The following is a 16,898-nucleotide window of genomic DNA, read 5'->3' on the forward strand; positions in this document are numbered from 1 at the left end:
TACTAATGTAGGTCTTTTGTAACAGCGAGCTGTCGTAAAGTGAACGTTTGAAAAATGGGGGCCACCTGTATTGAATATAATATCTTAGGATATGCAATATTTCAAGAATATTAGACCCAAGAATAACTGTAATTTCACCAGTTGACTAACCTATATGCAACTTGCAGATCAAATTGATGAATAATCAACTCAGAGATGCACGTTCTTCCTGGTTTGCAATGGAAACCAGCTAGAAAAGTGCAAAATGCCAGGAGTAATCTTGACTATTTAGTAGACATTTTGGTGTAAGTATTACACAATCAGTTGCAATGATACACTAGTACTGCAAATAGCACACATCTTCAGACCACTTGAGCTCTCTATGTGAAGTTTTCACATTTTCCCTACGTTATATAGATCCCTGAAGAGCCTTAGTTAGGATCTAAACAGGTGAGCAATTTGGAGCATGATAATATACATCAGGATGGAAAACCAATGGCATGCATGAAAATGCTGTAAGGACGCAGTAGGCAATCCAACCCTTTGATTCTGTAAATACAACCAAAAATTATTTTGGTTAATAAGCGAAAGCTTGGTCAAAGCAGGTTGAGAAATATAAAGCTAGAGCAGGTAGAGAGGAGAAAAAAGGTTCTGAAATTAATTCCACACCTGCTTAGTTTCTGATTTTGAAGCCGATCCCTTTCTTGCTCATATCTTAACTTTAACCCTTTAAATGTTTGCACGTATTCTATATCTTCAAGTGCTTTGTAGAAATTGTCAATTATATGCGTTGTAAGTGACTTGACATCCTCCTGTGACCAAAAAAAAGTAATAGATCACACTTCTTAGAACTGTAATAAACCTCTATTTACTAAAAACTTGAAGGAAGCTTTAACTCCTTCAAACACTATCTAATGTGAAAACATTTATTACATACTATTGCAAAAAGAAATCTTACCACTCTGATAAATTCAAAGAGTTCAATTATTGCAGAATTGAGCAGATTGTATCGAGTTCCATTATCCAAAAATGCATTTATAACTGGCTCAAAGAGGTTTCCTTTAATAATGTATCGATTATAGAATTCATCTTTCAGTCCAATGATTCTCCTCATAAAACGCAGTGCACCTATTTCCGGGGGGAGAGAAAATGCTGTAAAACATCCAAGTTCTGCTATTAATTGGACCATTACTGTGGTTGAATCCTATTAAACCACTCATCAATCCAGAAGCAATTCATGGCATCCAAGGCCAAGAAAATGCAAGTTTAAAAAGCAACACATTTGCTGGTAATCTAAAGTAGAAAATGCAGGGGATACTTAGGAGGTCAGGCCACATCTCTTTTTTTTCAGACAATCTCCAAGGCTAACTGTTCTTCCCACAGATGTGGTGTGATCTGCTAAAATTTTCAACAATTTAGTTTAATCCAAGAGAACAGTTCACCCCCTCTGCAACTTCGCCCTATTCTTTACAAAATTCATTTCAGCAATAGAGCTCAGTGTCAGCTCTCAAGACTGAACAGTAAAATTCTACTTGATCCTATGATTAACAGTATCTGCATTCATCTTTAAAACACTAAAAACCTTCCTACAATCCTCCTCAGTCCTTTCACTCCAGGATCTGCAGAAGCCGAGAATGAATTACACATTCATCTTCCCTTCTGGCACCCTATAATTCAGCTCCTACCCATCATGCTTAGAATTACAATTCAAATTCACCTAACTCTGCTTTTACTTTATCCATTCTTGTCCACTGACACATCCCAAACCATCTTCATCACAAATCTCCCTCACATTCCAGACAATCAGCTAACATGTGAGTGGTGTGCTGTAGTCGGACTGAACCCACAACTGTTCATGATATACATTAACAATCTGGAAGAGGGGACCAAATGTAGTACATCTAAGATTGCTGATACCATTAAATTAAGTGGAAAAGCAAATTGTGCAGAAGATACAGAGAGTCTACAGTGAGATATAGATAAGATTAAGTGAGTGGGCAAGGATCTGATGGATAGAATACAATGTTAGTAAATGCAAGGTCATAAACTTTGGAAGGAAAATGGAAGATCAGATTATTATTTAAATGATAAAAAAATTGCAGCATGCTGCTGTGCAGAAAGACCTGGGAATGCTTGTGCATGAATCACAAAAGGTTGGTTTGCATGTGCAGCAGGCTACCAAGAAGGCAAATAGAATGTTGGCTTTCATTGCTAGAGGGATTGAACTTAAGAGCAGAGAGGATATGCTGAAACTGTAAAGGGTACTTGTGAGGCTGCACCTGGAGTACTGAGTGCGTGGATATATTGGCTTTGGAGGTGGTACAGAGGAGGTTCACCAGATTGATTCCAGAGATGAGGGTGTTAGATTATGAGGAGAGACTGAGTCGCCTGGGACTGTACTCACTGGACTTAAAAAGAATGAGAGGAGATCTTATAGAACCATATAAAATTATGAAAGGGATAGGTGGAGGCAGGAAAGTTGTTTCCACTGTTAGGTGAGATTAGAACTAGGGGACATAGCCTCAAGATCTGGGGGAGTAACTTTAACACGGAGATGAGGAGGAATGGCTTTTCCCAGAGAGAGGTGAATCTGTGATATTCTCTGCCCAATGAAGCAGTGGAGGCTACCTCAGTAAATATATTTCAGACAAGGTTGGATAGATTTTTGCATAGTAAGGGAATTATGGATTATGGGGAAAGACAGCTAGGTGGAGATGAGTTCATGGCCAGATCAGCCATGATCTTACTGAATAGCAGAGCAGGCTCGATGGGCCAGATGGCCTATTCCTGCTCCTATTTCTTATGTTCTCATGTAATTATTCTTTAAAAAAAAATGAAGTTATAGTCGTTTGTTGACTCACAGGGCTCCATTCTTAATGTTCTTCAGTATCTCCAGAGTTATTAAATCTATCGCTGCTGCATAAGTTGTGTCATTTAAGGTAAAATTGGATAGGTATATGGACAGGAAAGGAGTGGAGGGTTATGGGCTGAGTGCGGGTAGGTGGGACTAGGTGAGAGTAAGAGTTCGGCACGGACTAGGAGGGCCGAGATGGCCTGTTTCCATGCTGGGATTGTTATATGGTTATATGTTATATGGTTATAACGTCAGACCAGGATTCTTTAAGCTTTCTACTAAAACTGAACCTATTTTGATTCCCATTGGGGTCAAATGGCTTCAAGATGGATTTCATCAGCATTGTTCAGCCAACGTCAGTGGCACAAACTTCAGTGTTCTTCCCCAATTCTTTAATCTACAAAATCAACACATGTAACTCGAGCACAGTTCATTCATAATTCTTCAGAATCTTGGAATTTTCATGCCAAAATGGTTTAATTCTCCAAATGACCTCCTCTTCTTCACCATACAAAAACTTAAAATAATCCAGAATTGAATGCAAATACATCTCATCGCCTCCAACTCTGGGTCAATATTTAGTTCTTCCACATTGACAATTAAAATACAGCTACCCTTTGGAATCTACGTCCTGAACCATTTCACTTCATCAAATCCTCTGTGGATGGAAGTGGAGAAAACTGATAAGTAAGCATTTGGGCCTGCTCTAGGGTTCAGATGTGAGGACTCAATTTTTGGTTTGGATTGTTGTTGTTCACTTCAATTGTTTGCATAATTTGTGTTCCCCCCCCCCCCCCCTTTCTCTTACAAACTGGGTGTTGGCCTTTTATTTTTATTCTTTTTCTTTAATTGGGCTCTTTTGGTTTTCTTGCATTGTTATCATCTGTGAGCAAACAAGTTTCAAGGTTGTATAATTTATACATTCTTTGATGATAAATGACTGGAATGATTGTTGGTGCTAGACAAAGTGGTTTGAGTATCTCAGAAACTGCTGATCTCCTGATATTTTCATGCACAACAGCCTCCAGAGTTTACAGAGAATGGTGCGTGAAACAATAAACATCCAGTGAGTGACAGTTCTGAGGATGAGGATGCCTTGTTAATGAGAGGGTTCAGAGAAAGGCCAGACTGGTTCAAGCCAACAAGAAGGCAACAGTAACTCAAACACACGTCAAACCTTGAAGCAGATAGGCTACAACAGCAGAAGACTACACCGAGTTCCGCTCCTTTAACCTAATAAAGTGACCATTGAGTGTATATCCCAGTTATTTCTATTTCATTAAAATTTTGCTATTTGGGTAGAGGCTCTGGTTTTGAGATACAATAGCCTGGAAATCCCCAAGACCATCCTACAGAAATATGTTCACGTAACTACTCGTCAAATTTTCATCTCAATGGCTTGGTGCATTCAATCTATACAGTACAAATAGAACAGATAGCTGTCCATCGGCTATCTAGGTGAAATAGAAAAATACAATTCTCTATAAATTGAAGAACAAGGAAACAAAGGATAACGAATATACTGAGAGGTTTCAGTCATTCCTTTTACCTCACAAACATCAACTTACACAAGGCTAGAAAGGTATGTTTTGAATTCATCAGTACCAAAACCCTTCGCAGTAAATCTTTGTTCATGATGTAGTTCTTGATATGGTATGTGTGATGCTCTACACAGAACGTGAGCAACTCTAAAATCAAGGCCAACAGTTGTGCCGTCTGGAAGTTATCTAAAAAGAAACACAACAAGCTGAGTTAAGCATTTGTGATCAAAATACATATTAACAGAAGGGCTACCTTATAACATGGTTGAAAATGCAATGTAAATTTGGCCGCACCGTCTTCTTTCACAAAAGTTAGCTGGTCAACTATACTCAGCTTACTGCACTGTCCAGAACTTAATGTAAAAAGTTCAAAAAATAGCAATAATAAATTAAAATCAATGTACATGATTTAGCACCTTTAACAGAATAACAGGACATTCCATTATGCACACTTTATTATTTCTCAACCCCATTCTCCTGCCTTCTCCCTGTAACTTTGATACCTTGACTAATCAAGAACCCATCAACAACACTTGAAATATACTCAATAACTTGGCCTTCTCAGTCATCTGTATCAATGATTTCCACAGATTTACTACCCTTTGGCTACAGAAATTCCTCAACTCAGTTCAAAATGGACAATCCTCTATTCTGAGGTTGTGCCCGCTGAACCTAGACTTCTAAACATTTTTAGCCAGAGTAGAAAATCTATGAAATACTCTGCCACAGATTGTGGTGGAGACCAAGTCCGTACATACATTTAAGGAGGATGTTGGTCGTTTCCTGACCGGTCAGGGCATCAAAGGATATGTGAGAAGGCAGATGTATGGGATTGAGTGAGATCCAGGATCAGCTATGATGGAATGGTGGAGAAGACTCGATGAGCTGAATGGCCTAATTCTACTTCTATGTCTTATGGTGTTCCCACTACACTGACTATCTCGGCCTTTCAATACTTCATAAGTTTCAATGAGATCCTCTTTACATTCTTCTAAACTCCAGTGAGTAAAGGCCCAGAACCATCAAACACTCCTCATACATTAACCCTTTCATTTCTGCATTTTTATGAACCTTCTCTGGACCCTCTTCAACGCCAGCCTTTCTTAGACAAGGGGCTCAAAACTGCTCACAATACTCCAAGTGCAGTCTGACCAATGCCTTATAAAGCCTTGCTTTTATATCCTTGTCATCTCAAAATGAATGCTAACATTGCATTTGCCTTCCTTTCCACTGAGTCAACCTTCAAGTTAAACTTTAGGGAATCATGTACATAGACTTCCAAATCCCATTTCATCTCTGATTTTTGAATTATCTCCTCGTTTAGAAAATAGTCTACACTTTTATTCCTTCTATCATACTATATTCCATCTGCCAATGTTTTGCCCATTCTACCAATCTAAGTTCATTTGCAGACTCCTTGCTTCCTCAACTCTACCTGTCCCTCCACTGATCTTTATATTGTCCGCAAACTTAGCCAAAGACAATTATTCCTTCATCCAAATCATTGACATGAAAATAAATGGCCCTATATCAACCCCTGCGGAACACCAGTCACTGGCTTCACATTCTTTACTTCCTGCTGGTCAGCCAGTCTTCTATTTATGCTACAACACACACAAAATGCTGGTAGAACACAGCAGGCTAGGCAGCATCTATAGGGAGAAGTGCTGTCGACGTTTCGGGCCGAGACCCTCGGGGGTTGTTGTGTGTGTGTGTGTGTTGTTGTTTGAATTTCCAGCATCTGCAGATGTCCTTGTGTTTGTTCTATTCTTGCTAGTATTTTTCCTGTAATACCATGGGCTATTATCGTGTTACGCAGCCTCATGTGCGACACCTTGACAAAGGCCTTCTGAAAATCCAAATGAACCCCATCCATTGACTTTCCTTCATCTATCCTACTTGATTTTTCCAACAGATTTGTCAGGCAAGATATCTCTTAGGAAACCATGTTGACTTTCATCTATTTTATCATGTGCTCCCAAGTGCCCCAAAACATCATCCTTAACAATGAACTTCAACATCTTCCTAGCCACTGAGGTCAGACTAACTGGCCTAAATTTTCTTTCTTCTGCCTCCTCCCTTCTTGAAGAGTGGAGTGACATTTGCACTTCTCTACTCCTCCAGAACCATGCCAAAATCTCGTGATTCTTGAAAGATCATTACCGCCACATTCTCTTCAACTACCTCTTTCAGAACCCTTATGCGTAGTCCATTTGGTCCAGGTAACTTACCTGCCTTCAGACTTTGCAGCTTCCCAAGCACTTTCTCTTTAGAAATAGCTAATACATTCACATTTGCCTCCTGACAGTCTTGAATTTCTGGCATACTGCTTGTGTCTTCCCAGTGAAGACGGCTAAAAAATACTTAGGTTTTGTACCCCCATTACTACCTCTCCAGCATCATTTTCCAGCAGTCCAATATACCGCTCTTTGAAAAAACCGTTAGCATCTATTTTGATATTATTGGCTAGCTTACCTTCATAATTTCATCCTTTCTCTCCTGACTTTTCAATTGCATTGTTTTTTTTTTAAAAAAGGTTCCCAATCCTGTTAACTTCCTATTGTTTTTTTCCCTATATTTTCTGCCCTCTCTTTTGCTTTTATGCTGACTTTGACTTCCCTTGTCAGCCACTGTTTCATCAATCTCCCTCCAGAACATTCCTTCATCTTTGGAATGCATCTATTCTGGCCCTTCTGAATTGCTCTCAGAAACTCCAGTCATTGCTGTTCTGCCATCATCCCTGCTTTGATAGCTTTGGCTAGCTCCTCTCTCATGCCCCTGTAATTCGCTTTAGTCCTTTGTTATATTGATACATCTAACTTTATCTCCTCACTCTCAAATGTCAGAGTGAATTCTACATTATGATCAATCACTGCCTCAAAGGTTCATTTACCTCAAGCTCCCTAATCAATTCTGGTTCATTACACAACACCCAGTTCTCAATTGTCTAGTGGGCTCAAATACAAGCTGCTCTCAAAAGCCATCTTGTAGGCATTCTACAAATTCCTTTTCTTGGAATCCAGCACTAACCTGATTTTCCCCGAACTACCCACATATTAAAATCCCCCATGACTATCGCAACATTGCCCCTTTTACATGCCTTTTCCATTTCCTGTTGTAATTTGTACCCCACAACCTGACAACTCTTCACAGGTCTGTATATACCTCCCATCAGCATCATTTTACCCTTAACTTTACTCACAAGGACGCTACAACTTCCAACCCTATGCCACCTCTTTCTAATGATTTGATTTCATTTTTTACCAACAGAACCACCCCACCCCTCTGCCTACCTGCCTGTCCTTTTGATACAATGTGCATCTTTGGATGCTAAGCTCCCAGATCTTCTTTCAGCCATGACTCCATGATATCTACTGCCAATTTCTAATTAAGTTACAAGATCATCTACCTTATACTGTATATGGCCTGCAACCAAATATAAAAACTTCAGTCCTGTATTTATCATACTTTTCAATTTTGCTCCCAGGCTGCACTTCAGCTCATCCCATTAACTGTAAGTTTGCCCTATCATCTGCCTGTCCTTCCTCTCAGTCACAAATCACACTGCATCTACTTGTATACCGATTACCGTATCACTCTGGCACATGTGTAGTGGTTAGCACAACACTTTACAATACCAGCAACCCAGGTTCAACTTCCACCATTCTAGGAGTTTGTATGTTCTCTCCATGACTGTGTGGGTTTCCTCTGGGTGCTCCAGTTTCCTCCCACAGTCCAAAGATGAACTCTTGGTAGGTTAATTGGTCATTGCATATTGTCCCATGGTTAGGTTAGGATTAAATTGGGGAACTGCTGGGTGGCGTGGCTCAAAGGGCCAAAAGGGCCTATTCTGTGCTGTATCTCAATAAATAAATCAATGAACTCTGGTTCGCAACTCCATGCCAAATTAGTTTAATCCCTCCCGAACAGCTCTAGCAAACCTGCCTGCTAGGATATTGGTCCCCCTCAGGGTCAGGTGTAGTGTATGTCTTTTGTTCTGATCTTGTTAGCATTTTTTCTCTGTTAATGCATAGTGCTGCTATTTCCTTTGATATCCCTAAGTACTACTTACCTGTGTATTGACGTGTGAATTACTTGAACAGAAGTTAATAGAAATATTGAATGAAAGGGGATATGATGGATATTTATTCAAGAGAGAATCAGTTACAAGAAAACAAAGGAGGCAAATGGGACACATAAGATTGCTTCCCTGGAAATCCCTGCACAGCAGATTTAATGGACTGAATAGCATTTTTCTGTGCTAACGTAGAAATATATATTCAAGAGCAGTGCACATACAATACTGGAGGAACAGGAAAAGTCAGGCAACATCTATGGAGGAAAATAAACAGCTGACATTTGTGCTAAGTTAAAAGGCAGGACCTCCAGGGTTGTGATCTCATTACTGCTACCTGTGCCACATCCTAGTGAGGCCAGAAATAGGAAGATTACAGTTTAACATGTGGCTAAGGAATTGGTGTAGGGGAGAGGGCATAAGATTTTTGGATCATTAGGCTCTCTTCCAGGGAAGGTGGGACCTGTACAGAAGAAACAGTTTGCACCAGAACTGGAAGGGGACTAATAACCCAGTGGGAAGGTTTGCTACTGCTGCGCAGAGGGGTTTAAACTAGAGCTGCAGGGAGATGGGAACAAGGGTGGCAGAACAGATAGTGGAGAGGTTGTGGAGACAGATGCTTTCAAAACTTCAAAGTCAGGAATCAAAAGGCTATTCATGGTGTGACTAATGCCCCGAGCTGCGCATATGTCAATGCAGGAAGTATCATGAAAAAGGGGATGGAATAACCATCTGGAATTATGATATCATAGTTGGGGATGGACAAGTTGGCAAGGGAGTGACTAGAGATCCCCAAGGAAAGCGCAGAGTGGGGGATGGTGCTTAGTGGAAAGATGTCTATATCAGTTTGACACAATGTATGTCTACTGATCTTTCTCCTACAAGCCTGACAAGTTCTACACTTACACATCCTGCCCACCATCATTCATGGTTCCAAACAGTACTACCAGGTGAGGTGTTACTTTGCCTGAAAGTCTGTTGGGGTCACCTATTGAATCTGGTATTCCTTCTCAACATTATTGAGACCTTATGCAGATTTAGGGGCAGCATTGTTGAACCCCTTCACTCTGCCCGCCACTAGAGGCAAGATTTCCCAGTGGCTGCCTATTTCAATTTGACTTTCCAATCACATTCTGTTATGTCTGTCCATGGCTATCATGAGGCCTAACTCAGGTTGGAGCTACACCTCACATTCAGCATCAACTTCTCTAACAACTGGAAATTCCTCCCCCCCCCCCCCCCCCAGACTACAACCTTTCCCTGCACCCACCTTCTCACTCTGGCTTCTGCCCACTTCCTTTCCAGTCCTGATGAAAGGTCTTGAACTATTTATCCCTTTTCGTAGATGTTGCCTGACCTGCTGAGTGTTGCTCTACATTTCCAACATCTTCAAAATCATGTTTATGATACACGTTCAGTAAACATCCATCTGTCCCCTCACTGGATGGAGGAAGAGGGTTCTCCTAGGGCAGGGGTGGCCAACATTTTTGAGAGCATGTTCCCAATTTGACAATAATCTTCTAAAAATTTCTTGTGTGCCTTTGTAACTTCAACCAGATATTCCTAATTAATAAATTAGTAACAATAATTATGGACGCCCGTGAAAACATTTCACTGCTCTTGGGCTGTAAAAATTAATTTGCTGCTTCATTTTGCAGTAACAATAATCATTATCTTTTGGGAACTATTGCCTTGTGCCAACAAAACTTTTGCATGCCATTTCGAGCATGCATGCTATAGGTTTACCAACCCTGCTCTAAGGAGTGCAGCCAAAGCGAACCCCATTGCATCACGCATTGCCCAGTTAAACAGAAAGCAAGGAGAAAGGTGTAGACAGAAACGGTTATATGAGATTTTACAGTTCCCTTGATTGCTGATGTGATTTTAGGATATGTCCTCTTCTTAACAGCAGAGTCAAAAATAGAACAGACTGGCTATAAAATATCCTAGAAGTAAAGACGAAGATTCAAAAGTCCATTTCTTTTCTTTTCTTTTCTTTCTTTCTAAATCTTTTTATTAATATTAGTAATATGGACAGAATACAGATGATATATTGATAAAGAAATTACCAACATACACATTCCATTACATATGAAAAAAAAACATACATAATAGTTACAATATAAATGAGTTTACCAAGACATAAGCCATAAGATATATGTATGGACATAGTAAATCTAAATATTTCATAATGTATAATATAAAAAAAACAGAAAAAAGAAAGAAAAAAAAACAAAAAAAAATTTATATAATGCAGAACTAGCTAATCTAATCTAATAACTATAACTAATAAGTAATATAAAAGAAAAAAAAACAAAAGAGAAGGGAAAAAAAAGCGGGCTGTTTATAATATCTCACAAAAATAAGTATTCATCAATGCCATCACTTCCGGTCCTCTCAAAATACATAACCTGAAAGCTGGGAAATCAAATGAACTTGGCACAGGGTCATATTACATCATATGAAAATGTTGAATAAATGGTCTCCATAACTTTTCAAATTTAATAGAAGTCTCAAAAACACCACTTCTAATTTTTTCTAAATTTAAACATAACATAGTTTGAGAGAACCAATTAAATACAGTGGGAGGATCGATTTCTTTCCAATTCAACAATATAGATCTTCTAGCCATCAGAGTTAGAAATGCAATCATTCGACGGGCTGAAGAAGATAAATGCAGTGAATCTAACATTGGTAAACCAAAAATTGCAGTAATAGGATGAGGTTGTAAATCAATATTCAAAACCACAGAAATAATATCAAAAATATCTTTCCAATATTTCTCCAAAAATGAACAAGACCAAAACATGTGAGTTAAAGATGCAATTTCAGAATGACACAAATAGGACTTATATGTGAGTAAAAATGAGCTAATTTATCCTTGGACATATGGGCCCTATGTACGACCTTAAATTGTATTAGTGAATGTTTGGCACATAACGATGATGTATTAACTAATTGAAGAATTCTATCCCAATTCTCACTAGAAATACTAAAACTAAGCTCTCTTTCCCAATCCTGTTTAGTCTTATAAAGAGGCTCTGAACGTATCTTCATAATTATATAATAAAGTTTTGAAATAAGCCCTTTTTGAAAAGGGTCTAATTCAAATAAACTCTCCAAAATATCTGAAGGCACAAAATTTGGAAACGTAGAGAGTACAGAACTTAAAAAATGTCTAATCTGTAAATATCTAAAAAAATGAAATCTCGGCAAGTTATATTTGTTGGATAATTGTTCAAAAGACATGAAACAATTATCTAAAAATAAATCAGAAAATCTTAGTAATCCCTTAGTTTTCCAAGCTGAATAAGCTTGATCTATAATGGAAGGGTGAAAAAAACAATTAGATACAATAGGACTATTTAAAACGAATTGAGTCAACCCAAAAAATCTCCGAAATTGAAACCATATACGCAATGTATGTTTAACTATTGGGTTGTCAATTCGTTTCGGCAATTTAGAAAGAGCAAAAGGGAGAGAAGTCCCTAAAATAAAACCCAAAGCATAAGCTGATACCGATTTAGTTTCTAAACTCACCCAAGAAGGGCCAAAAGATCCACCCCCATCTTTCAACCAACATAACAAATATCTAATATTAACTGCCCAATAGTAAAATCTGAAATTAGGTAATGCTAACCCGCCTTCCTTTTTTGTCTTCTGTAAATATGTTTTACCTAACCTGGGATTTTTATACTGCCATATATATGAAGAAATTTTAGAGTCAACATTAGTAAAAAAAGATTTCGGGATAAAAATTGGTATCGCTTGAAAAATATATAAAAACTTAGGTAAAATAACCATCTTAATAGCATTAATCCTACCTATTAGGGATAGAGACAAAGGTGACCACCTAGTAAACAAACCTTTAATCTGATCAATTAAGGGTAAAAAATTAAATCTAAATAAATCTTTATGGTTTTTTGTGATTTTGATCCCTAAATAAGTAAAAGAGTCATTAACTAATTTAAAGGGTAAATTTCCATAAATTGGGACCCGTTTATTTAATGGAAACAATTCACTTTTATTAAGATTTAACTTATACCCAGAAAACTCACTAAATTGAGCTAATAATGATAAAACTGCTGGAATGGATTTCTCCGGGTTAGAAATGAATAGTAATAAATCATCTGCATACAAAGATAACATATGAATATCTGTCCCACGATTAATACCCAAAATATCCTGTGATTGTCTGATGGCAATTGCCAAAGGTTCTAAGGCTATGTTAAATAGTAATGGACTAAGAGGACATCCCTGTCTAGTGCCCCGAAATAGGCGAAAAAAGGGAGATCTTTGATTATTGGTAACCACTGAGGCTACTGGAGTATGATAAATCAATTTAATCCATGATATAAATATCCGACTAAAATTAAACTTCTCCAACACATTAAATAAGTAAGGCCATTCAACTCTGTCAACTCCGCATCTAATGAAATCACGCATTCTGAAGTATCATGTGAGGGAGTATAAACAATATTCAACAATCTCCTAATGTTAAAAAAAGAATAACGATTTTTAATAAAGCCAGTTTGATCATCTGAAATAATTTTGGGTAATACCTTCTCCAATCTAGATGCCAGTAACTTAGAAAAAATCTTGGAGTCTACATTCAATAAAGATATAGGTCTATAAGAAGCACAATTAATAGGGTCTTTATCTTTCTTCAATATTAGAGAAATGGAAGCTCTATAAAAAGATTGTGGCAAATTCCCTAATCTAATGGCCTCCTCAAAAACCTTACCTAACCAAGGGGAAAGAGTAGCGGAAAAAAATTTAAAAAATTCAACTGTATAACCATCTGGACCCGGTGCTTTCCCAGAATTCATTGAGGAAATAGCCCCCTTAATTTCTACATCCGTAATAGGAGTATCCAATATCAAAAGATCATCAGATGATAACCTTGGAAAATTTAATTTTCCAAGAAAATCAGACATGGTATTATAATCTTGAGGAAATTCAGATTGATACAGGGAGGTATAGAAATCTTGAAATGCCTTATTTATCTCATCATGATTAACTGTCAGATTCCCATTCTGCTGACCAATCTTAGTGATTTGACGTTTAACCAGAGCATTCTTCAATTGACTAGCTAACAGTTTACCAGATTTATCACTATGTATATAAAAATCAGATTTAGTTTTCATTAATTGATTTTCAATCGAGGATGTAAGTAATAAACTATGTTCCATTTGAAGTTCAACCCTTTGTTTGTAAAGCTCCTTACTAGGAGCAATCGAATATTTCTTATCAATCTCTTAAATTTTATCAACCAATAAAAGAGTTTCCATCTTGATACGTTTCCTCAAACCAACAGAATAAGAAATAATCTGTCCACGTATATAAGCTTTAAAAGTGTCCCAAAGTGTTCCGCAGAAAATATCATCTGTAGAATTAGTTGAGAAGAAGAAGTCGATCTGCTCCTCCATAAATTTTATAAAGTCAGAGTCTTGCAACAAGGTAGAGTCAAATCGCCATTGTCTAGCATTAGAAGCTGTATCCGTAAATTTCATAGAAAGTAATAACGGAGCATGATCAGAGATAGCTATAATATCATAGTTACAACTGATTACCAATAGAATAAATCAAGAGTCTACAAAAAAATAATCAATTCTTGAATAAGAGTGATAAACATGTGAGAAAAAAGAAAACTCTTTGTCATTAGGATACCGGAATCTCCAAATATCAAAAACTCCATTGTCAGTCAAAAAAGAGTTAATACAAGTGGCCGACTTATTAGGTAAAGTCTGAATAGATAAAGATTTATCCATCAGAGGATTTAAACAACAATTAAAGTCACCACCCATTATTAACTTATATTCGTTTAGATTGGGTAAAGAAGTAAATAAAGACTTAAAAAAGTCAGGACAATCCACATTTGGAGCATAAACATTAACCAAAGCAACCTTTTTATTACAAAGTAAACCCGTAATTAACAAAAATCTGCCATTCGGATCCGAAAAAATATCATGTTGAACAAATGAAATAGAGGAGTCAATAAAAATTGAAACTCCTTTTACTTTAGCATTCGAATTTGCGTGATACTGTTGACCCCGCCAAAATCTAAAAAAACGAAATTTGTCCTCCCTCCTCACATGAGTTTCTTGTACAAAAATGATATGAGCATTAAGTCTTTGGAATACTTTGAAAATCTTCTTTCGTTTAATTGGATGATTTAAACCATTAGTATTCCAAGACACAAAATTAATGGTCTGAGCCATAATTCTATAATCAACCCTTTGGTATAGAAAGGGTTAACCAACTTATAAACTCATGCACCCGGAAGAGGAACAAAAGTAGTGAGAAGACCAGGAAGTGACGACAACACAGACATATTTGAAGTTCAAAAACAGCCCGAATAAAAAAACTAACACAAACTGGTACAAAAAAAATAGAATTAGAAAACAGACCATCCCCCCCACCCCCCGAGAAAAAGAGAAAAAGCCAAAATATGACTTAAAAAGAGAAAAAGTAAGACTAATCCTACCCCCATGTCAGCTGAAGAACACTCCATATAAAAAGGATATATATAAAAGAATCACCCCAACTTTAAAAATAAAATCGCTATAATAAAAACCATATTTCTAAGTATAGTTAGTTGTAAAAAGAATAAAAATATAATCACTAAAAAACAATTATAACTCGGGCTCTGGCCCAGACAAAACAAAAAATATTTAAGCTAAGATAACCGATGCATTGTATGGAAGAAACGCGAAAAATATAAACATAATGCCATCTTAAGCAAAACCAAAAACCTTTTCCAAAAAACCACCATCTTAATCAAGGAAAAATTTACCTTCAAAGAATTAAAAATATACCTTCGAAGGAACAAAGTTAATAGACAAGTATGTAGTTAAATGATTAAAGTGTATAAGGCAAAACAATTAACATGACGCAAACACACTTTAACTTGAGTATAAAGTGTAGGATGAACCTACACCAATAACCAGATTATAATTCTGGTTTAAGAGATCGAGAACCACCTTACACGATCAGAATCATTCATTTATTAAAGACTGGTGTCTGTAGCAGTAGGGAAGTTCTCCTCCAGATATTTTCTCACTTCTGAAGTTGAAAGGAAAACTTGTCGTGGAGCATTCGATGGAGAAATTCGAAGCTTCGCAGGGTATAGAAGCGCAGGTTTCAGATTTTTCTCATAACATTCAGCCATCAACGGTTTAAAAAGAAGCCTTCTTTTTAAAAGATCTGAACTAAAATCTTCGATCAGGCGGAAGCAAAAATCTTTGATTTTAATCATTCCTACCCGACGAGCTGCTCTTATAACTTGCTCTTTGTCATGTACATAATGGAACCGGACAATTACCACCGAAGGTTTGTCTGTAACACTCGGTGATCGACGCCGAATTCTATGTGCCCGATCCAATAAAGGGGGGTTATTCGGGAAAATTGTCGGAAACACTTCTTTTAAAAGTTGAGCAAAATATTTCGAAGGGTCATCTTTTTCTATGCCGTCTGGAAGACCAAGTATACGTAAGTTCTGTCTTCTGGACCGATTCTCAAAATCGTCACTCTTGGCTTTAAGGGCTTCCATCAGCTTAATGGTCGAAATTAAATCCTGTTGCGCTTCCGAGCTTCTTCTTGCAGAGACGCAATAAGAGCTTGTTGCTGTTTAATTACTAAATCCGTCTTAACCATGTACTCTTGAAAAGCCTTTATATCTTCTTTAAAAAATTGTTGTAGTTCAGCAAATTTTTTATCCAAAACCTCCATAAACAATTCAAAAGTTAATTGTGTTTGTTGTGTCGGAGCCTGCTTTTTTCCGTTACCGTTCGGATTACGTCCGGGATCCCGTCCCTTAGACCTGAGAGACATTTCTGTTTGCATATCTTCAAAAGTTCACAACAAACTCTTGGCAGTAAATCCAAAAAAAAAGAATAAAGAAACTTTCGGTATAGATAAAAATAAGCTGAATAAGGGTGATCAAAGGTTAAAAAAAGTAAAGGTTATGGAGCGAATCCAAAACGGTACTCACTCCATGAGCGTCTCCAGCTGGAATCAAAAGTCCATTTCAATACCAACAAAATGGTAGAAAAGGTTGAGGTTCTCTGGGCAGTTAATTAACTAAGAGATTAAACCTCTGGATTACTCCTTGGGCCAAATGAATTGATAGAAAATTAATAATGTGGTGATACAGCAGTTAAGTTCAAATTTTGCTACTTTAATTTCAGAGAGGAAAAGTAAGTGGAAATCAATTCTACTGGATTGCATAAACTTTCAATGCGAAGGGGTCAATAAAGATTTGCAAAGAGAAGGTTTGTCTAATAACTGAATTTGCTAAGGTAAGAAGATGACTGCAGCAAGTTTGTAAGACTGTATGACAATAGAATTAACTGCAGCACCTTCACTCCATCCGCAAAATGCACAATTTCCATTTCAACCATTTCAATTCTATTCCCCATTCGAATAAGTCTTTCCATGGCCTCCTCTT

At 37.4% G+C, this 16,898-nt stretch overlaps 1 protein-coding gene across 1 annotated transcript in view; it reads right to left on the reverse strand.

Moving 5' to 3' along the window:
- LOC132402898 (serine/threonine-protein phosphatase 4 regulatory subunit 3) overlaps window positions 1-16,898 on the reverse strand; it is an 83,514-nt gene that overhangs the window by 10,616 nt on the left and 56,000 nt on the right. The window contains exons 11-13 of the mRNA XM_059985973.1: window positions 4,402-4,560; window positions 938-1,107; window positions 649-791 (exon numbers count right to left, since the gene is read on the reverse strand). Coding sequence (XP_059841956.1) covers window positions 649-791; window positions 938-1,107; window positions 4,402-4,560 — 472 coding nt within the window. The remainder of the gene's footprint in view (window positions 1-648; window positions 792-937; window positions 1,108-4,401; window positions 4,561-16,898) is intronic.

This window comes from Hypanus sabinus, chromosome 12 (assembly GCF_030144855.1).
Source record: "Hypanus sabinus isolate sHypSab1 chromosome 12, sHypSab1.hap1, whole genome shotgun sequence".
Lineage (NCBI taxonomy): Eukaryota > Metazoa > Chordata > Chondrichthyes > Myliobatiformes > Dasyatidae > Hypanus > Hypanus sabinus.